The sequence below is a fragment of the Trachinotus anak genome, unplaced genomic scaffold, assembly GCF_046630095.1.
Source record: "Trachinotus anak isolate AG129_WGS33_773 ecotype Australia unplaced genomic scaffold, CSIRO_AGI_Tana_v1 ptg000001l, whole genome shotgun sequence".
NCBI lineage: Eukaryota > Metazoa > Chordata > Actinopteri > Carangiformes > Carangidae > Trachinotus > Trachinotus anak.
In genome coordinates, this window is record NW_027273852.1 from 18,423,709 (window position 1) to 18,447,097 (window position 23,389).

Consider the following 23,389-nt stretch of genomic DNA (forward strand, 5'->3'; position numbering starts at 1 on the left):
TCAATCCATCTCGTCTCTAACACTGTGCTCCTTCTGACACCCTTGACAAAAGAGGCTTCAGTCTGTCCACAATGCTGCTCTCCCTCCTGCCTACATCCTCTCACAGTTACATCCAACACTACAAACTTGTAATTGTACAGATGAGCAGTAAAAACACACAACTAACTAAATTCTGTTGAATTTAGTTGTGAATACATCTGTGCATTCTCCAGTATAACGGGTACAATGACTCCTGAGAATTATGCTGCTGCTGTTGTTTTCTTAAATGTAATTTTCAGTGCTGTGAAAATGATATTATATTCACCTCCATTGTGCTGGGCAAAAATCTCAGGGATGGATCATTTTTAACTGAGCAAATAGGAGCCTAACCATCTGCATGGGTAGTAACCACTCAAGGTAAGTGAGGAAAAAAGCCTTTTATAATTTGGGTGAACTGATCAAGGTCATACAAATATAAAACATTTTAGCAGGGAAAGAGTAGCAATAAAAGACGCTCCCCTGCACCAGTGTCAGCTCAGCTGTCATGCTTCGTTGGTACAGATTACTGTAAACAATGAACTGCCGTTCAAACCCTGACATTGTTTCTGCATTATCTCACTTTTTTAGGTGTATGTAATAAGAAGGATCAATGACATTCCATGCCATTTGATAAATCAGTTTGGCTCCTAGAGTTTGCTCTCAAAGGTTAATCATCCTTATTAATATTCACAGAAACAAGTTTTGTTACCATGTTCTTGTATTGTGCACCAACTTTTAGCCTTTGTTCCACGATGTTGGCCCTTGTCAGATAAGAGATAATTCACCCTCACTGTCACAGGCTGCGATACAATTTTTACAAAATTTTGTCGCAGTCATCAACCTGACCTCCTTCTCCATGGCTGCAGGTCCACCATGGCACCTCAGCCTGTTTTGTAATGAGCCCTGTGACGATAGACAAAGCCAATCCAACTCCCCGGGCTAATTCAGACCAGCCTGGCTGGTAATGGACAACTGGTTACCAACTTATTTGGCAGCAGACTGAAACATCTGCTGTGTTTTGTTTTCTGCCTCAGAGGGTTACTGTTCGGGACTGGGCCCTCCACTCAACATGAGCTCCCTGACTAAACCTCGGCCTGACTGCCCGTCTCCAGGCCTGGTGCCAAAGGGTTTTGACTGTAGTCATTTAATAGCATTCCCTTGTCTCTGCACAAAAAAGGAGAAGAAGAAAACCAACACATGAAGCTTTTGTTCAGACTACGTGTATAGAATACATTTATGTGTAAAATGGAGAGTTGAAGCATTAAAGGATCACCTCAACTTAGGTCTGAATTCCATTTCATGGTAAATACTACATGTAATACTCAGTACAAGTACAATATTTCTGCAGGGGTGAACAAAGTGCATCTTTCGTCGTATAGTTATTTACTGTGGAGTCTACTTTGAATACATGGTGCACGATGATCTTCTGTGGCTTATTTTGAACAGAACAGCTGCTCAGACGGACAGTTCTTAATAGCGTGAGAGTCAATATATATACTATTTCAGCTTTTACACAATGTTCTTACAAAATATTAATGTTGACATTGAGTGTGAGACAGTCTCAGCCTTCTAAACTCAACTGACATCTCTCACCCTGTATAATTTCATTTTTTCTCTGTTTTTTTGGTCTTTGCAGCCAAGAGCATCTCAAAAAGGTGAAAATAAATGTACATGGATTTTATGAAGGTACCGTACTGCTGCCATCTACATAAAATCACATGTTTCTGCAATGCAACAACCTCTTACCAGGACACAAGAACAGTGAAATTCAGCAAAAAAATTTCCATCATGCACTCCATGAGATAATTCACCCAGTCTACACTTTTTTGTCAATATATATACTATATATACTATTTCAGCTTTTACACAATGTTCTTACAAAATATTAATGTTGACATTGAGTGTGAGACAGTCTCAGCCTTCTAAACTCAACTGACATCTCTCACCCTGTATAATTTCATTTTTTCTCTGTTTTTTTGGTCTTTGCAGCCAAGAGCATCTCAAAAAGGTGAAAATAAATGTACATGGATTTTATGAAGGTACCGTACTGCTGCCATCTACATAAAATCACATGTTTCTGCAATGCAACAACCTCTTACCAGGACACAAGAACAGTGAAATTCAGCAAAAAAATTTCCATCATGCACTCCATGAGATAATTCACCCAGTCTACACTTTTTTGTGTTTCGTGTTTCTTCATGAAACACAAAACCACAAAAGCCATCTGAATTATCCATCTGCCAGACGGTGACAGTGAAAATGTGGGCTTCGGGCTGGTAACTAGGGGAGTAATTGCCTTCTTTTGCCTTCTCTTTTGCACACTATATTACTTCAAACTACTCTTTGAAATGCCCACTTTGTGTTCCCTTGCATGTACCAGGTCTGCTGAGATTAAAATACAGTGTAAACCGCTTATATGCATCAAAAAGCTTGGGACAGAATCATTCCTATACACATGCTGTTTAAACAATTTGCTTATAGTAATGAAATAATCCCCTTGCAGTGTTCATTCTGGGTCTTTTCATACATGACAATATACAGAACTAGAATTACCACCTCGTGGTTGTTTGCCTCCACCAACCAACCAAGTTGCAGAAAATATGGTCACAATCTCCACTTCCTGAGTTACAGGACTGAGTAATGGCCAGAGGTGTTTCTGCAGAACATTATGATGTCACAGTGAAGTTGACCTTTGACTGTTTGGATATTGTATGTTATGACATCATTTTAACCTATTAGACATTTGACATTTAATTGTGCCATAATTAGTGTATAACTTTGCAAGTTATGACTAAAAATGTGTTTTGTGAGGTCACAGTGACCTTGACCTTTGACCACAAAATTCTAATCAGTTCATTGTTGATTCCAAGTGAATGTTTATGCCAAATTTGAAGAAAATCCCTTCAGGTGGTCTTGAGATATCACATGCAAGAAGCCAAAACCATATTTTGTGAGGTCACTGTGACCTTGACCTCTGACCACCAAAGTGTAATCAGTTCAATCTTGACCCAGAGTAGACATTTGTGCCAAATTTGAAAAAAATTCCTTTAGGCATTGCTGAGATCACGAAGAATCAGACAGTTCACAGGAATGGGACGGGTGGACGTATTTTTGGATGGACATGCTGGTGAATGGACGGACGGACAACCCAAAAACTTAATCCCTCCGGTAAAAAAAATGAAAACAGCTGTAGCCGACAACTGCGGTAGCTACATAGCTGACAGAGTAATAAAAAGACTTAACTTAGGCAAAGTCATTTGGGAACAGTGAAAGTTGCTCATGGAGAAGGATGGAGGAGGTGGGGTTTCAGGCACTCACCAGCTTAGTCAGAGAAAGGTCAGCAAATCCATCAATATCCAAATGTATATACATCCACAGGTCCCTCTGAGTGGGATATTCAGAGACCTAATTACATCAGCCGGTCAAAGGGAAATACTTCAACAACAACCAAGCTGTAAAGTGGATCACTGTTGTAGTTCGCCAGTGTAAGGGTTCTCACATCCCTCCTTTCCAACATCACAATAGTGTGCGTTTCCTTTCTCTCACTCTCAGATTTACATCTCGCCTTTTACTCAGGTGTTTGGTTGCTGGTGTTTCTTTTTTCTTCTCAATCCGACTCTCTCAAAATCTGATTTTAGTCACTGTTATTCAATTTCACCACAATGGAGAGAAAAAAAAATGTTCATTTACAAACTGTAATTAATCACCATGTAAGTTTGTACCCACTTGTATAGATTTGCCATGACACATATAGAAGTATACAGAAACAATAACTTGGGGTGATCTTGAATTTCCACAGTGGTAATATAAACATGAGGCAGGTGTAAGGACCAAGCAGGTGAACAAGGGACCTTCCACTACCACCAAAGCTCCCTGCACTGTGCTGCATCAGCTCCCTGGAGTTGCTAACAGGCTAGTTATATCAATATTAACAGAACCCTGACAGCTTCAGAGTTATATAGAGCTGCTTTGTGGGAAATGTTTCCATCCAGTGATTGAGTGGCACTACTCATTTTTTTATCATCATTTGGTCAAAATTAAAGGCTGCAGGTACAAATTTAGAAGGTCACCCTTTTTTCCCCTCTGTTTGAGGGGCTTATGCACATTCCTGCTGGACTCAGCAGCAGGCAAATCCTCCTGTTTCCTGCTGTCCAATTTGGCACCAGCAGCCCTGCTGAAAGTTTAATCTGAAAGGAGAGGGGGGCGGGGGAGGGATGGCCAAGTCAAAGAGTTCTGAAATTTGACATATTGTTGGGAGCAAGAATTCCATTCTCTTCTCTGTCTCATTTGCACTGCAAACCCAAAGTCTGCAAAGTTATAGATAATGTAGTAGGCTCCCTCATCTAGATGGACATGTAGCAGTCACTGCTAACAGGAGCAGACAGGGCCTGAGCTGAGCTTAGAGGGTTCAGAGACCATGAAAAATAGCATAAAAGTCACATAACTGTGTGAGGGACACAGCTGTGTGGGTTTCTGATGATATGAGCCTAATTTGCCTGATGTGATGGCACATTTAAGGACTCTCTGTGTTCTCTATGACAAATAATCCCAGAGGAACCCTAGCTAGTGAGATCTAATCACTGCGGTGTACTGGTAGTTTTTCTCTGTCATGAATGACCAAGAAGTGACTGCTCTATAGTACTTCACCGTACTGTAATACTAGAGTTAACTAGCTCTACCCTGCACTACAAGAACAGTGCTGCTCCATTCCTTCCATGTTTTAGTCATCACAATATGATGTATGTAGCCATAAAATGCATCTTAAAGACCCTTTAACAGGGGTCTCAGTTTCATACGAGTTAGTTTTATTCACACAGCCCAAAATCACAAATTTGGTCTAAGAGTGTTTCAGAATCTGTATCCTTACATTCTGAATTTGAATTTGAAAATAAATCAAAACGTACCAGGAATAAGGGCGGGAACTTCAACAGAGACAAACATGCAAAAAATTTTATAAATACAGTGACTTGTCAGAAATGCCCTCAGCTGCTTTTGTCTAAAATCAAAGACTTGTGTTCCAAAACTTACCTAGAGTTTCAACAAGCAAATCTTCCTCCATCATCACTGTTGTCTTCCCCTTCCCCAAACCCTGATCTCTGCACACCCCCTCCCCTTTTTCTCCTCCACCTCCTGCTCTTCCTCCCACATAGAAAGCAGCTTTGAGCCCACGGGCAATCATTATGAAGTGATCATCAGTGAAACCTCTCACCCCACTCCTCACCCCCCCACCCCCACCTACTGCGACAGTCATGGAGACATCTGGCTCTACATGTTGGGCTGAAAAGAAGAAAGGGCAAGAAGCTCAGTGTGTGGTTCTCTTCAGCATGTCATTGTTTTCAGTTTAGCAGCATGTAGCTTTGTCTCGTCCAACAAGGGAAATCATTGCATTCATTAAGTAGATATTAACCAGTGGAACACAATTTTCCCATTAGTTGTGAAAACCTACATTTGCGCAATGGGTGATTTTAATCAGAGCGCTGATTTTAATCGGAGCTGTGGCTACGAGCTCATGAATATGGAAGTGATGAGGAAACCTTCCTGGGGTGGAGTTAAGATGCATCAACCAAACACCCCTGAAGGTTGTGGGAAAAGGAGTCTTTTTAACCCAGATAGATCAAATGGTAGATTCTGGTAGATGGTTATCTAAAAATCTTCTGCTTCCTTCTGCAGAAATTAAACAAAATAAATGAATTAGTAGCATAAAAAAGCACTGGAAGCACAATTCCACTTCAAAGACACAGAGGCCTTTTGTTAGGAGAGGCAAACCAGGCAAATGCTTGCGGCCCACAAGGTCCTGTCTGTCCTGCCCCTCCCTCCCCCCCCAAGATGATGTGTGCTGTTGCTAGTGTCAACCTATTGCCTGCATGTGAGGTGTTTAGGAGACATCTGTAAATTCAATCAATCATCATTTTAGTGGCATCCAAATAAACAATAACTTCTACCAACACGAATCTTTTGCAAACTACCACTAATGGGTGGCACAACCTTTTTTTTGTTTTGTTTTTTCATTCAGTTTTTCTAAACTCGCCTTTAAAAGTAAAAAAATCTTAGAAGCTGTGCCCTCACTGGGATCAGCCGTGCTAAAAAGATGCGTACATTAATGGAACAGTGAAGTGCTTTCAGCTGACAGCAGGCTGCATTCATAAAGTTTCAGATAATCACAGAGGAAGTACTTAAAGATTACTGTCTGCAGGTTGTTCAATATCTTGCCTCGCAATCAATCCGTCCTGACGCTGCACAAAGAGAGCACTTTATTTCAATAAGGGCTCACGTACTTGAGCTGGAGACGTCTTAGTTTTTAAGAATTTCACTGCACTGATGATTTGCAAATAAGCAGATCTGCATTTCCTCTCACTTTTTCCTCACTCTCTCCTTTTCTCAAACAAAATAACTGCATTAATTGAGACACTGACCCTTTCCATTCCACTATATCTCTCCCAGCCTTTTGCATTATGTTTTTCACTGTCCTAAAGAACAATAACTGAATGCCTAAACCTGAGTTATACTTTAACAGCTACTTTGCAGTGCGTCAGAAGAGAGTTCCAGACAGGCGACGCACACGAACCCTCTAACTCTTTGAAGCCACAGAACTGAAGCTGAGACGTGACTGGAGAGTAGGGGAGTCATGGGATTTCGTGCTCATTCACATCCTGTTGGGATGTTGACAAGCTGAGCAGCAGAGAAGATGCTTACAATACACATTCTGGGCCAAATAAACCAAAATCAAATGAAGTTTGGCTACAATCCAGTGGACAGAACAAAACCTTTTATTACTTAAGGCTACTGCTCAGTCCACACCAAGAGCTTAATAAGGTCTTAGTTTGTGGCACTAGATTTGGATGCAGAATTCTGGATTGCCTATACACACAAATATTTCTGTTGTTTCCCTCTGCTGTGCCTGAGTCATTAGTCCTCACCCATGGGTGCATTTCCATGGTGCCACTGTCCAACCCTTTTTCCAGGATGCGATGCACTGTTTCGCCCTGGGAGTCGATCATGTGAAGACATGACCTAGATAGATGCTGGGGAAAAAAGAGCAAAGCTCCATGGCTGTGAGCAAACGTGGACTTCTGACTTCATGGTTATCACAGCATTCACATGAACCCTGCAGGGATATCGCCGGAGGGAATTAAGATCCAATCGCTCTACAGAAGATTACACTCCTCAGTGGCTATTGATTAGAAAAGCTAGAAATCGAAGCAGCAATTGATGTGGTATTGTGGTTTACCACATTTTCTCAAACAGAATCTATGCCGAACTGATTCCACTGATCGCCAGAGCAACAGGTTTTGATCAAGTTGAGGAGCAAGAGTAAATTCTTACCCAACAAACTAAGTAAGGTAACAAAGTATCTCTGGTGTGGTTCAACATGGTGAGTCACAGGTTTTTATGTGATTTAAAGGGACGATGTAAGTTTTCTCTGCCGCTGAATGTGGTTTCTGCCACTGGGAGAGGGTGGTGGTGATACTTGACAAGAGCTTCCGCCATCATTGCATTTAGAAGACAAGAGGTTATTATACGTCCTCTCTGCGTGATTCGCTATATAAAGGTGGCAAGATGGGCCGGGGGTAGCTGGCTAGCGTGCTAACTTCAGGAGAAAAAGAGATGATAAAGACAGGAATCAACACCGGTGTTGGTTTCCATCTCTGGAGACAGCTCATGGTGAGTAAAGAACTGAAGTTTGATGCTGAAATCACAAGTTTCCTCTAGACTGGTAAAACAGCTGCTAATGCTAACATTGGCTATGTAGCAACAGCAAAATTTACAAATAGCTCCTTTAAAGACAAGTTGAAAAAGAAAAATGGGAATAAATTACACTGCATAACAGATTTCCTCAAAAAGCTGACACAGCAACAGAAGGTGTTCACCTTACAACAGCATTTCTGTGTTACTTGAAACTTATACTAAGTATAAGCTGACAGATCGTCTCTATGGGCAACATGATGCACTAACAGCCAAAGTAATCCTGTAATGGACAAAGCGAGCACCATGAATAATGAGTAAGCTCTCTCGAGTACTGCACTTGACAGAAGGGCCAGGTGTCCAAACTTCACCCCAGTTTTGCATCATCATCCACTGCCTCCTACCAAACAGGCCTCAAGCTACTACATGCCCGAGGCGGTCTGCGGTATGATTTACTGTGAGCACATCAAACTGCCTGTGGAAGACAGCCATGAGCCTGAGAACTGAGAGATTCTCCACTTGCACATTTAGATTAAAATCATCAGAAAGCTCTCAGGGAAACCAATAAAGCATTAACACTCACTAGGTGGAGTATGCGGGGCAGCCCTCTGATTCACCAGCGGGTTATCCCTTGTGTGCTGGCAGACAAGATTAATCCCGGGAAGCGCCTCCAGTGAGGTCACTTAATGTCACAAATCCAACAAAGGAAGCAACTCGGGGAAACTAATGACACTCCAAATGCTCTACTGTAGAAGTAAATGATTTTTTCTGATAAATTACACAACTTATTGATTATTAAAATTGTTTTCATCAAATTCTTTTGTTGATTAATATCTCTGTGTTGTTTAGGTACCGATAGACAAGTCTCATTCACTTTTGTAATACATATCGAGAATAAAAATCTGTCCTATTATTCTTATTTTTTCTTAATTTTGCCGGGACTAGTCCAACTGAGAAAACTGGAGGAACCTTTTGTTTGTAAACTACTCTCAACCCAGAATGCCAGGAGGACAGTGGTGTGGACTTAGACTCACAACAAAGTCCTGATCAGTGTAAACTGACCTGCGTCCCCTGAGAGCATTTTCCAGCAAACATTGAGGAGTGTGTTTAAAGATCAGAGCCTGAGCTGTCCTTCCAGAATAAACAAGGCCACTTCAGCTACCGGTGAAGCCCGGACTTTGTGTTGCCTGACCCACAACCTCAACGAGGGTCAAATGCTTTCAGCCGGAATCAATGGTGGCTGATGCTCATACAATTACCCATGGGTATCACTACCCTACGTGTGTGTGGGGAGGGTGGGGGTCAGACAGAGTAACAACATACAGATGAATAGAGATGTCTATCATCTGCCCGAACAGTCTCACCACTGAGGACGGAGCGACTACGATCAAAGCCACAACACACAAAAAGGAGTCGCGCAACTGGCAGTTTGTGGTGCTAGTTAATTCAACATAGTTAATTAGGACTGCAACTAACACTTATTTTCATTACCAATTAATCTGCTGATCATTTTCTCCATTAATTGATTATTCATTTAATCTATTAAATCAAGTCAGAAAAAGTTGGAAAACAGCCAAAAGACATCTTCATCATCATTTAATATCAGATATGACCAGAAAGAGCCATGAATTCCTACATGAAACAATTCAAAGATTGTCAAAAAAGTTTTTTATTAAGGTCCCACATTGTATAAATGTAGATGTCCATGTCTTTTTGATTATATAGCAGGTCTAGGTTCTATACTAATACTATGAAAGTATCAAAGTCCACAGAGAAGAGCTTGTATTCAGAAACTAAGTATTAAAATGAGCTATCAGGACTTTTGTAACTTTGTGACGTCACAACAAAGCAGTCACTGCCCTAAGATATGGCCCCAAACTCCGCCCACCTGGGCCCGCCATCTAATCTTGCAGGATTTAGGTCTTTGAGTGTTTACCTAAAAACTGTTATATTTTTATTCGATCAAAAGAAAGCAGACTGACCTGTTGTTACGAGAGCTCCAGAGAGAAGTCTGAGAGAGGAGATGTCAAACTACACTGAGGAGGTTTTTTGGTTCTGAAAACCACAAATATATCTTCTTACATGTATCAACACTTCAAATAAAACACAGGAAAAGTGTAAAATATGGGACCGTTAATCTTCTTTTATCAGCAAATTTTTGCAGCTTGTTTATACTTTCTATATTTGCATCTTTTTGTACTTTTACTACCGTTAAGAGCATTTTTAAATAATTGTATTCATAAATGTAATGTGTGCATCGATGCAGCCAGATTATTAAACTGAAAGCACAAGAAGACAAAAATGTACAAGAACCTTTAGATTTTATCATCCTCCGAACATTTTAAAATGAGCCTCAGTCTTTGTTGGATCTATGTCAGCATGGAGTCTCTGCTGCGTGACTGTGAGTGTATGGCACCTTGCTGGCTGTGTCTGACACCGCTTGACCTCAACTTTTTCTTAACCCGACTTGAACTGTGTTTCCTTTACAAGGCCATGCGTTATTCTCCCTTGAACCGCTTACCCTCGAGACAAAGGCTGTGTTTGTATCTGTGCTCAAAATCAGCTCCACTCATTCTCCACAGAAAAGAAAAAAAGAAAGGACAAAACAGGGTCAGGCAGTGAACGTAAGTTTATCTGAGCCTGATGCCACAATGAGAGCCCGAGTCCTCTTGTCACCATTCGGGCCTGTCGTCTTTCTCTGGACAGATTAAGACTGAGCTGGAAGGTGTGGAGTGAGCATGCACAGCTTTACCCTTTGTCTCTTTAACAACTGTGTGGAAGGCAAGTTTAAATGAGGCAAATTGTGTGCAAAGTAGTGCAACGCTTGTGTCAGGCACGAAGACTGCTCAGCTCTGGCCTGACGCAGGACAATGCTCTGCCAACTTAGTTAGTAAAGAGAAGTATTTCCACATTTCCCTTCAGCTCCTGAGTCTCGGGTTATAATGAGGATAATGTTTGTCTTGGATTGGTTTTACTATCAAAGTGTTAAATGACAAAGCATCAAAGTGATTTAAATCCACAACCCATAGTCGATCAGGAAGCCCTGTTTCCATCCAATCACCCCGCCTTTGTGTATGTCCCTTTGGTACAAGCTGTCAATGCTCCTGATAGTTACAGCAACAAGGCTCTGCTGCATCTCCTATATACAGCTTTCTCTTCTCTGTACTACTCTCTCTTACAAAGACACACAAGCACACACACAAACACAATCAATACAGCCAGGTTCTGTAGGAGGACAGGATACACCTCATCAATAATGATGAGTGTGTCTTGTGAGGAGTCTGAAGCTCGATTTTTTGTCTGGTATCCCGCTCATGATTTGTTGGCCACCCAGTGACGAATACCCAGACTCATCTCAGCCATTACCAGGAGACAGGAGAGAATAACGCCAACAACACCAGTCAACACACACACACACACACACACACAGGCATTAAGAAACACACAAAGACATGCTGCAGATGAACAGTCTCTCACACACACACACACACACACACACACACACACACAAGAACAGCAACAAATGGAAGCACACACAAACAGCATCTATCTACCATTTAGCAGCGGCTCATAAAATAACACAGGCGCCTCTGGCCAATTTACCAGACGGAACATTCCAATTTGACACAAAAGCCTCATAAGCATGTATCCTCACACACACACACACACACACACACACACACACACACACACACACACACACACACACACACACACACACACACACACACACACACACACAGCAACCTAAGGCACCCACACAAACCCAAGGAAACACACAAGTCTAACTTGCAAGTCATAAACACTCAGACGAACAAACATAAAGTAAAAAGCCAGATTCTTGTCATTATTGTAAACACTGATTATCCATAACTTTGATTTAAGATAACCAATATTGATTTTTATAGATCAGCATCGTGTTTTCCTTCATCTTTCCAGTCATTTACTTTATAAGTTCAAACACATCTTTCAGTCATGACAAGGGAAGAAAAGAGAGCACAGCAAGTCAAATCTGCAGTGTCACTTCATATGATGTTGGTCATTTGTTCATCCAGCCAGTGCTCACCAGGAAATGTGCTTATTAATATTATCTTTATAACATCTCTGTGGCCTGGAGATCTGGATATTTGAACACCTTCCTTCTCCACTGAGACAGAAGAAGACATGTTCTCACCTGAGAATAGAGGAAGGCATAGTAGCAGAGGAGGCCAAGGAGCTGAGCAGGTGTGGAAAAAAAGCAGATTTTCTGGAGCGTTGGTGATGACGACGCTGGAAATGGTGACAAAATGCTGGGAATGTTTACAGCCCGCTGTGTTGCCTTACTCCGTGTGCAATGATGCAGCTAAAAAAGTGCAGTGATTTGACTGACAAAATGAGGTTCAGCTCGGGTATTTCTCAACTCATGACTGAAATCATTGATGTTCTTGTATGCCAACGACCCAGACCATGAAACAGGTTCAACTTAGTCTGGCTCTGTTCAGGTTATCTGCTTCACTGAGCCTAAGATCAGCCGTCCCAGATAACCAGCATGACAAAGCCAGTTCTTAACTGGCTCTAACTAACCAACTTTCCTATCCAGCTATGAGCTTGTTCATCTGAAAAAGGGACGAGCTGCTCACGTGAAATCTCCCAGTCCAAATCATGTAAGGTAAGGCCAGGCTCGGACTACAGGGGTTTTAGACTGATTTAACTGTGATTCTTCCCTTCCAACAATCAGCTCCAGTCTTAAACCCCCCAAAAAGCTTGAAGACTCATCAGAACCGCCCCAATAATTTCAAACATGTTTGATATTTAGGTATAATCGGGATGATTGCGGTTATTATTTGTCAGTCCCTGAACAGTTGACGGTGTTGCTAAGAAACTGTAAAGACTGTAGCCCTTGAGGCTAACACTAGCTAGCACATAACTGCTGGCAGATATTAAAACTGACGGTTAAAATCTCACTTCCAGCTCTCACTGAAGAACCCCGTGTTGACCACATCCCCCCAGAACATTTTCTCATCTGGACTCATTCAGCCCTCTGCTTTTGTTTTTTTCTCAATGCAAAGGTTTACTAACCTTACAACAAGCTGATGCACCACAGTCTCTATTCTTTTTACATCTGCTTCACTATGAGATGTACATGGTGCATCACTCCCTGATTGCTCCCTCTGACTCAATAATCAGAATAATATCCTATAGTGTGTGATGTGCCATTATTTTCAATACTTGTAGTCTGTGCCTAATCCAATCACTTAAGACCTGTTAAAATCGTTTTTAAGACATTTTAAGGTCTAATGAAGATTATTAGATTTTAGATTTTTTTTGAAGGTCACAACCAATCCTGGTTGAAAGTGGGCCAGCTTCATGATACAGGAGAACCTGAGTTAAGCCCAAAGACAGCTGGATCACCCACTTATCCTGCCTCATGGTAGAGGTCTCTGGTCTACACTCACTTTAAACTAAGGTATAGGATGTTCAGAGTTTGTTTTTTTTGTCCATGTAGTGATTTTGTTTATTTATTAAGCTATCATTCATAAAAACATCTATGGGTGAAATGTGTATTTCTGTGAAAAACACTTGATTTGAGCACAATGTTTGAAAGTCAGTAACACTGTCATTCTTCTGGAAGTGTCCTGGGACAACTTGCAAAGGTGTGAAAATTCCCCTGCCATGATAAGTGCAGTCCAAGCTGTGTGATCGGTGTTATCATAGACGGCAGCTGCAGAGGTGGATACCCACAAAAAAAAAAAACTGCCTCCAAAACACAAATCACAGATGATGAGAGGCTGCACTGAACTGACCTCTCTGTGGGAAAAATGATCACTGCCAACGGCAAAATCTCTCTCTCTGCAAACAGAAGTCTCCCTCGTGACTGGACCCTGACAAAGACCTGAAGTTGTGTTTTAACTCCCACTGTCTAACGCAAAATCTAACTTTATAATGTTTTACTGTGTGACAGATTTATTCTAGTTTAAACATTGTCAAGCCTAGAATGTGTTTATTTTTAATTAAAGGCATTAGTGCTACTTAAATTGTAATAGGAACATGTTCAATAAGGACTAATACAGTATCACTGTGTGCTTACAACACTACTCCACAGTTTGACAAAATAACAGCTCCACAGATTTATACAGTGGATAAAGACAAGTGAAATATTAGCAATGCTTTAAAGACATTTTATGGTTTTCTGATATCTGATATTTCAGTGCTGTGTGTTCTCTGCCTGTGGGTGCTTCTGTTTGCAAGCACTCCTCCCAAAGTGATATGTATCCCGCTGGAGGCATTATCACATAACCTTGTCCACAAGAGAAAAGGCAGGGTGTCTTTGTGTTTGTGTGTGTGTGCGTGTGTGTGTGCGTGTATCTGGGTGTGAACAAGACAAGAGTGTGTGTGCATTCATGCATGCATCCATGTGTGATTTACAACGGTGTGAGCAAACTGCCAATGGGCAAAGACAGCAGCGGGACAGAGGGGTTTGTCTGGCTTACCAAAGATATTTGTGGAATGTCCTTTCTTGGCGAGGGGCTTCAGCTCATTATGACCCCAGCCATACTGTCTATAGCTGTCCCATGCGTGCTTCATCATCTGGAAAAGAAAAAAGAAAACAACAGTGTATAAGAAGATGTCAACAGTATAATGATTCAGCCACAAATCCTGCAGCTCATAAGAATTTATCTCCAAATAGTGGCTCAGCAGAGATGGCTGGATAATCATATTTAAAATAGCATCATAATTTTGGCTCTCCATTTCTATAATATACATCATTATGTAATACAGTTTTGGCATAATGTGATTTCAGTCACAAAGTTGTTAGTCAACCTGTCACTGAAACTAGTTAAGGGACCAACAAAAATCCAATGAAGAACAAAAAAATAATGATATAGTTTGTGAATGTGATGACAGATTCTTGTCAAATAACCCTGATGATATATTTAGGCATAATAATGAAGCCTTACTGATGAGGCAGAAAACTATCCTGTTAAAAACCCCTTTATTCTAGTTTTCAGCTTTGCTTTCTTTCAATCTTAAAGGGGCTGTTTGTAAGCTTTCTCAGCTACCATACGTGGTTTCTTGCCGGGAGTGGACAGTAGTGACTGTTGCTTGAGCTGCGGCCATCGTTTCATTTACAAGACAAGAGGTTATAATTTGCCCCCTGAGGACTGCTACGTCTTCAGGGCAGATTGGAGCCTGCAGTGAGTAGCTATAGAAAAATGATGAGACAGGCCAGGGCTAGCTGGTTAGCACGCTAACTTCAGCAGAAGATATGCTAGAGACAAGAGTTAACAGTGGCATTGCTTTCCACTTCTGGAGACAGTCTGAGGCTGAACTCACAACGTTTCCTCCACACTGGTGAGTAAACAGCTCTTAGCGCTAACAGTGGCTATGTAGCAAGAGCAAAACTTCCATATAGCTCCTTTAAATCGATCCACGCATCAGGGCAGAGCTATCAGTCAACTAATACGTCTTTTATATACATGGTGATGTAAAATAAGATGCCTCTTGCCTTTAACAGGTGAACTGAACTCAAATAATGACCAAAGATTAAGTAATCAATAATTAATTGTCAACACTACATAAATTCCAAGAAAAAATAAATGATCCTGATTTATGTTTTCTTTTATTCATAGGAACTCTGAGCACGACAGTCCACCCCAACACACACACACACACACGATCACTGTCAGTTTGTCAGGACCGAACGGAGGGCATGACCCCTATGACTTTAATCTGGAAGACCATGCCACTGCATCAATGTTCACCACACACACACAGACACACACACTGGCACACACACCTTTTGTAGTTTGAAGGAGAAAACATACAAATGCAGGTATGACAATAATCACATTCAGCACATTGTCTTTATATTGTGCTTTGGTGCATCACTTTCTCTACCTCCCTCATGTATCTGTAGACATTTGTCTATCGAGTAGAACAAAATAAGATTCTATTCTTCATATGACCTTTGAAAGGAGGCCGCAAGAGACGGGCTCGGGGGAGGGGGACGAGGATAAAAAGAGCAAGAGATTGTGAGATGAGCTCTGACATGGAGGCTGATGCTGAGAAGAGGCGCTCCAGGGCAAACAGAGAAGATGACACAGCCGAGGAAGGAAAAAGTGCCAGCTTTTACTGAGGCAACGCTGCTCTCCTTCAATTTTAAACCTTTTCTCCTCCTCCACAGCCCTTAATCAAGTGGTATCTACAACCTCAAAAAAGTACATTTCCTGTCTATGTGGTCGTGTCAGTCACTGTCTGATTCTATGGACATCTGTAGATTTGCCTGCTCATCTACCTGGCAGTTTTCCTATCTGTCCATCTGCCAGCCCCGCTCTCTTCATGCCTTTCAGCTTATCATATCATTTCCATGATGACCTTGATGAAGACAGTTGTGTTGGTTACTAAATTGTTACTGATTCTCTGCATCATACAATCACACAGTTGTTCTAATTGTGTATATTTTGTTTTATTTAAGTGATATTGTTATCAATATTTTATCATTATTTGGCTACAGTTGACCCCCTTTAGATGCCTGACACTCCTGATCCTGCACTGTGTTGCTCCTGTTGAACTCTAGATTTTTTCTCTTATAACAAAAGTATTTTTTCACTGAGGGTCTGATATTGTGCAGTTGTTACTTGATTCAACCTTGACCATTTCAAAAGAGAACAATTTCTGTCTAGAATAATTTACAGAGCAGACTGAAACTTGACACACTGATATCAAAAGGCCAATTCAGTAATGTGGTCAGTAGGCTTAAGCCCCTGTTCCACTGGTCAAAAGACCTGCTAACATCAGGCTTTTGTTGCCGATGGAAAAGGGCTCAATCTGCATTCACACCTGGGTCAAATGACTCTGCAGTAGACGCAGGTATTTATCAGCTCTGGCTCCAGTTGGCATTGATGTAAACACAACATGCTAATGTTCACCCCTTTTCCTGCTGTGACGTTGTTCAGAGCACAGACACTGTGAACACACCTGTCACCTGCCCAGCGTGGTGCTGTTCAACCAGAAACACTGTGGTTACACTGCGTCAGGGGATGACAGAGTGAGCTGCAGCCCTGAAATTAGTTTTTAAAATACGCAATCACCAATCGAAGTGTTTCACCTAGAGGCTCCGACACTTTTACAGGTACACCAACAAGGAGATGAGACGTGACAGATCCATTTTACCAGTTTACACAGCAGTTAGCAGCTCACTCCTCCACCTGTGTCTGTGTGTGTCCTCAGTCCAATCAGAAAGACAAACTCAACTGGCAGCAGAAAATGCAGTAATCGGCTTTTATTAGCGGATTTACGTGCGTTTAAAAATGCTTATATCCACTAATTTTGGTGGCAAAAGGGTGTTACTGACTTGGGCTGTAACTGTTCTCACATAATCTCTCTTCTAAATACCCTTTTTTTTCCCTCGTTACACTCTTTTTTTTACTACAAATACAAAGTCCAAACTTTTTACTGGTACTTTATATTTAAATCACTGTAGTCTATATGGATGTATATTTAAAATCACAATTTTGTGTCTCTGCTATGAATAATTCTCTTTGTTATTTATTTTATTTTATTTTCTGTACTTAGGTCTCACGTAAAAGAGATCTTGATCTGAATGTGACTTCCTGATTAAATAAAATAAAAATACAATTGTAATGATTAATTTGTTATAGTTAAGTGGAAAAAAACACATAAAAATGAAATAAAGTTTGTGCCAAAATATTAATAGTTGAGCATTTATGTTAAAAGAATCCCAACTGAGACATACTCCTCTACCTTTAAAGTGGCTCTTTAAAAATCTGTCATGCTTCCAATTAGGCTGACGGATTACACACCACGCATCATCAACAGTGGATTCAATTTTTTCCCAAATACAGATAAATTCATACAATGAATTATTATTTCTGACATGTCTTTCCCCTACAGCAGATTGAACTGATCTGCCATGCTAATATAGCTCCACACAAAAAAAAAAGTTACTTTCATTGAATCAGTAATCAGTTGCTGTTACATCATCCGGATGCAAACTAGTTACAATTGGATTTAAAAGCTGATTTGACACTACCTGGGTTGGAGGAGCCTGCAAATACACAGACAGGTGAGAAGATAATAAGTAATGCCACAGGGGTGGCATGCTGCTGTGGTAAGAGTAAGGCTGAAATACAAAGCGTGCAACCTGTTACAAAGGAAGGATAATTGCAATAGGGATTACTTACTTAGTGCAGTACGAGAGGAGAGAGGAGAGTAAGTGGTGTGCAGCATGAGTGTGTACGTACATCTGTTTAAGTCTGTCAGGGTATGTGTGCAACCTGCAGTTACTGATGTGACCGTTCAGTCATATGGGTCAAATTTCATTTATGACTTGCTCAGGTGGGCCATCTATGTAACAGCAAGGCTCTGAGTGTTTGTGCATCTGTTCCTTCTGCAATGTCAGCGCAAGAGACAATGTGTGTGCCACCACAGGCAGTAAAAAACAAAAGGTGTGTTTCTACCAGAAGAACTTTCCCCCAAGGAACATGAACCTTTACCAGGCTCCAAATTAAGTGTGGGGGGATAGTTTTACCCCAAAGAAATTCCCTGTTCAATGGCTAGTACTTTGTGGAGGTTCAGGATCTTTCAGGATGGGACTTGAAGCACTGAACGCTGCTGAGTGGTCAAGCAAGCATTTTCCACAGCACTGTTATACACCAGGCATCTTTTAAAACCTGCAATTGTAAATATGCTGTTTTGCTTGTAGTTTGTGGCCGACAAGTGTCAGGATGGAGCAGCCCAAGAGATTCATACAAAGCTTTAAATGTCATCATCATGCTGTATTGTCATGCTTATAACTGACATAGAAGGCAACCATCGGACTTTGGATACCTCAGCAGACAAATTTCATCTTCCAGGGGATGTGGACCTGCTGTGGAAACATGAATAACAATTTTCTGGAAGAATCTTTTGCCTCTGGAAAGCTTCATGGACACTAGTTCTTTGGAAATTTAACTTCCTGGAACTTTTGGTGGAAAAACACCTTGAAAAAGCCACCTGCAACAAAGATGTACTACGGTGACAACCAACCAAAATTCATATCAGTAGGATTTGTTTATGTCCTGCCAAGCTATGCCTTCTTCCCTGCCTGCCTACCTGCTTGCCTCTTTATGCCACCATGTGGGGATTAGCATCCAGATCCTCCATCTCTCCTGCTCCCTCTCTCTGGAGCAGGCAGGCAGCCAAGCTAATAAAGACAAGGGCCAGGAGTTTCATTGTGTTCTTGGCCTCATGGCTTTCCATGACGCACTCCATGCACACACACCGCAGATTATAAATCAAATTAATACACACAGTGACATGGACACTTAAGCATTGGCTGGCTCCCTGTGATCTGTGTTGATTGGATGCTTCATCAAATTTTGATTGGCCCATATGCCAAGGACAGGCGCAACAGTGCAGGGAGTTTGACAATGTTGACAAACTGCTCATTTCAAAGACCTTGGAATACTAATTGGACATTACGCTAAAAAATTCTGATTGATTCTGACAGCCACATCTTGCCATCACACCATCTTGAGAACCACAAGGACAGGGTGGAGGAAATTGGTTTGCATTGGCAAAAGTGGTTGGTTCATTTCACAATTACTGCAAAACTGGCTGCAGAGGCATCACAGCAACACTTGGGAGCCAATCCCAACATTTTCCTGATCTCTGAAAAGGGAAATTTAACCAGCATCAAATAATATTTCTAATATTTAAAAAAATGAACCAAATAGCTCTGTGTGATGTCAAAAGGTCTCTAGTATTGCCAGTATAGGCAGTATTACCTAAGTCAGTTTGAGCTCAGTGCTTTGGTTTTACAGCCTGCTGTATGGTTAAATCTGAGCAGTTAGGAAATTCTGTTAAATGATGCATTTTCTTGTTCAGCACTGTGAGATACAAGCCATAAATTAACGTGCTATTAAAGCGTTATGCCGAGACAAGCTTTCGGCAGAAGCAATGACAATGAGGGGGACGGTCCATGGATCACTTTCAGAGGAGAAAACAACTCAAAATGTCACACGGAGACAGCAAGATGAACGTTCCAATAACATTTATTTCAGAAGACTAATAACTATGGCTGGGATTTTCGTTTCAAGAGGCTGATGTTACCATGACTTCTACCAAACCACTGTGTTAGGTTTGTCCACACACATCTACTGCGGTCTATGGAGTGTGTATCCATAGCAACACATGCAAATATCTTGACTCAAGGCAACAGAGGTAAAGATATGTGCGTGTTTCACTGTTGTGAAATTTATCTGACACAACTGGTACATTCTTTTCAGGCATACTATTGCTTTTAATTACTTGTTAGTATGGGCCCCACTCACAGTGTAGGAGTAAATTAATATGCATTGGAGTTGGTTGTGAGCCTGTCAAATGCCAAAGCCCAGGAGGTGTTGTGGGCCGCCTTCTTCATTTGTCTCACATGTTTACTTCAGAATTTCAATGACAGACCCACTCTCACTCACCTGCTCCCTTCCTGTAAAGCTGAAATCATGTCTCTACATTGGTTTCCAACAACAGAAAATCAATCAAGACCCTGTGTTCTGTGGTAAATGACTCCCTTTGAGCAGATGCCAAGCTGCTGAGAAACCGTTTCTTGGAAAATATTCCAACCCCCATGAGACTGTGTAGCCATCACGTCTCTAGTTCTATACAAGAAAAATATCTCAAGCAGTAAATTTAAACTTAACTGGATATAAATTTCTTACGCCTATCAAAACCAGTCCAGGAAGGTTATATTTGTTAATAAACCATGTTCAATCCACATCATGTCAAAGGTTCCTATCCTATCCAATGTTCACTTTGTGCTCCACCGCCTCCCCGCTCACACTCAGCTGTGACTCCCTGTGAGTCCTGATGGTGGTTAGTCCTCTTGTCAGCTAGAACCCACTGTGAATTACTACATCTGGGACTGTGGAGCATGACAGAGCCCAGGAGCTTGTGGTGTAGGATGAAGACAGCCTGTTCAACCCTGACAACTCTCCAAAGTAGCACAGACCGACAAACAGTCTGTCCCTTTGCATGATTCATCCTCTTTTCTGTGGCAGCTGCTTGGTAAGGCTGGAATCACTGTAATCCTTTCCACAAATATACTTTATTATAATGCTTTGAAAACACATCTCTCTGCTATTCACATCTTTTTAATACCTTTATTTTAATTAGGTAGTACAGAAAAATAGCCATTTTAAATTCCAAATAACAACTACCAATTTGCGATGGCACGGGCCCTTGTAAAATGTCAACAGACTGACAGCCTGGTGGGCCGCTTCTTTAATTAAGTTTACGATGGCATTTTTGCCAATACCAATACTGAGATAAACAGGTTTTTTATTTTATCTAAATTCCCCCATGTGTGTGGTTTCTCTCTCAAAGTTTACTGTTTTTAAACTGAAACAGTCTCACTTGGTTCAAATGCAGAAATAAGCAACATTTACTTTGGTAAAACACTGACAAATGTTTTTGTTGATGCAATATACTGACTATACTATACTATTCTGCAGTAAACGGATCATTGAAACCTGCAGGATGACAGTGAACACTGATCCTTGTAAAGGTGAAATCAAGACAAAAATTTTAGATATGCCGAGAAAATGTTGCTGTACTTGTCACATTGCAATACCCTGTTATCCTGGGGTTGAGGCGGTTTGGCCTAAATTCCATATAACAGTATATTTTTAATATTGGATAGTTAACATATACTGTATCTCTCTGTGTATAATTCTTTCCCCTCACAATTTCAATACAATGTGATTTCCATGCGACACAAGTCTACAAGACAGAAATTATTTATTGCCTGGAGTTTAAATTATTATCAATTTAAGTCTTCATACATTTTACCATGATTTTGTGGGCAGAGTTTCATTAATGTCTGAGGGCTTATCAAAGTGGTGCTATGTATATTTGTGCTCCACTTCTTCATAACTGCTGCAGTACAACTTTGGGAAGCGTTTGAGGAAGAAGGACACGTCATCAGCGCAGATGGCGGCCTAATTTCTATGTTGCATGACACGAGGGCACACACAGGTCAGTAAAACAGTCATTCTGAAGTCAAGTGAGTAAAGCAGCAGTGAATAAGTGATAAATATAGCTAGTCCCTGTGTAAAGTCACTGTTGTTTTTTCTTATTAGGTTTGCCACCTGTTAATTACTGTGGGTTTTCCCCCCTCTCCAGCCCACCACTAGAGCTAATTGTGTTGAAGCCAGGGCACACACAGTGTCAACGCTCATATTCCTGGACATGTGTGGAGAGCCTGCTTGGATTGCCACCTCTGGCAAAATCTGTCACTCCGCAGTCTGCAGATAATTGTATCTGCTGATACAATTATCTGCATCTGCATGTAACCAAGGATGAAGCACACGTTTCCTCTACTCCTCTGACTCCTTTTGTGCTTTTGCATTTGTTTTAGTGATAAAGGGAAGCGGACAGTCGGTGCAGTAGTGTTGTGTGCTTGATAATCCATTAGATACAGTATGTCCAAATCATTGGGTAAGGCCGCTGATCTGCTATTCATACCAGTTATTATAGTGTATACCTGATACCAATAACTTATTGAGTAAACTGATACATTTTGATTTTTTACAGACTACATAATTTAAATGTTTAAAGTATTCAAAGTGTGCAGTACATCCCAGCACAGCTGTAGTTAACTGAACAGACAGACAGTAAAGAGTGATGTAATGATGCAGGACCATTAGTCAATGCTAGCATTGCTACCTTATAGTTAACAGCATAAGGAATTTGTTGTACCAAGTCAAAAAGATACACATTGCTGTTATTGTTATCTGTCATTGTAAGGCCATGCTGGAGGTGACCCCAGACTCACACACTGTATCATCATCATCATCAATCAGTTAACTTATCTCAATTGGTCCTGTCCCCAGTTCAAACACATCTATATTCACACTCTCTATCACCTGTGGTATCTGTGTCTGAGGACCTGGGCACCGACTCAATAAATCATGCCTTGTCTTATTCTGTGCCTGAGAAGACTGGGAAGACTGTCACTGTGCACGTCCATTACTTCCATCTGCGCTGATCTGCTTATATCTACGAGGCCCTGTCTCTATACCGCCGCTGTAAATGTATTAATCATTCCACATTATACGGTCGAGCTCGCTTTTGGAACGAACTGGCAGCCCAGGAGTGGCCCTATGTTATTAAGGTCATAGTCTGAGGGAGATTAAAAACCTCTCTTTCCCTCCTCTTACTATCAACGGACAAACTAGAGAGTGAAAGAGTGAGGCCACAAATACAGTGCTGGGTTTGATGAGGGAGGCAGCAGTGGTTCTCATTTGATGAATTCATGCGGTCGGCCCACCCAAAAGACTTGTTTGTATTTCCATTTCATCGGTTTAAAAATTTTTAAAAAGAGCAGACTGATTTAAAAGATGCAATAATGTGGCAGTGGGAGATAAGTCACATATTTCCAGCACTGCTGCTTTGCTGAAATCTCTCTGTGCTTAACGCTGCCCAAGGGTCAACCACAACAAATTAACACTCAACCTGTGGTAAACACTTAAGTCAGGCTTCATTAAGACTGCTCCACAATTGTTTTATGGAGCTTGAAGACATATTCTAATATACACAGAACCTGTAATTGAAATTATACATTAATACCAAGGACATGCTTTCTTGCATTTCTTTTATGCACAGATAAAAAAAAAATCAGCTCACACCTGGCAGGTTGGCCTCCGTCTTG

The 23,389-nt window shown here is 41.1% G+C and overlaps 1 protein-coding gene across 2 annotated transcripts in view; it reads right to left on the reverse strand.

Annotated features, from left to right (window-relative positions):
- The window catches only part of man1a2 (mannosidase, alpha, class 1A, member 2), a 143,076-nt gene that overhangs the window by 78,558 nt on the left and 41,129 nt on the right, over positions 1-23,389 (reverse strand). For both annotated transcript variants that reach the window (XM_071481993.1, XM_071481984.1), the window contains exon 4: positions 14,172-14,268. In XM_071481993.1, the coding sequence (XP_071338094.1) occupies positions 14,172-14,268 (97 nt within the window). The remainder of the gene's footprint in view (positions 1-14,171; positions 14,269-23,389) is intronic.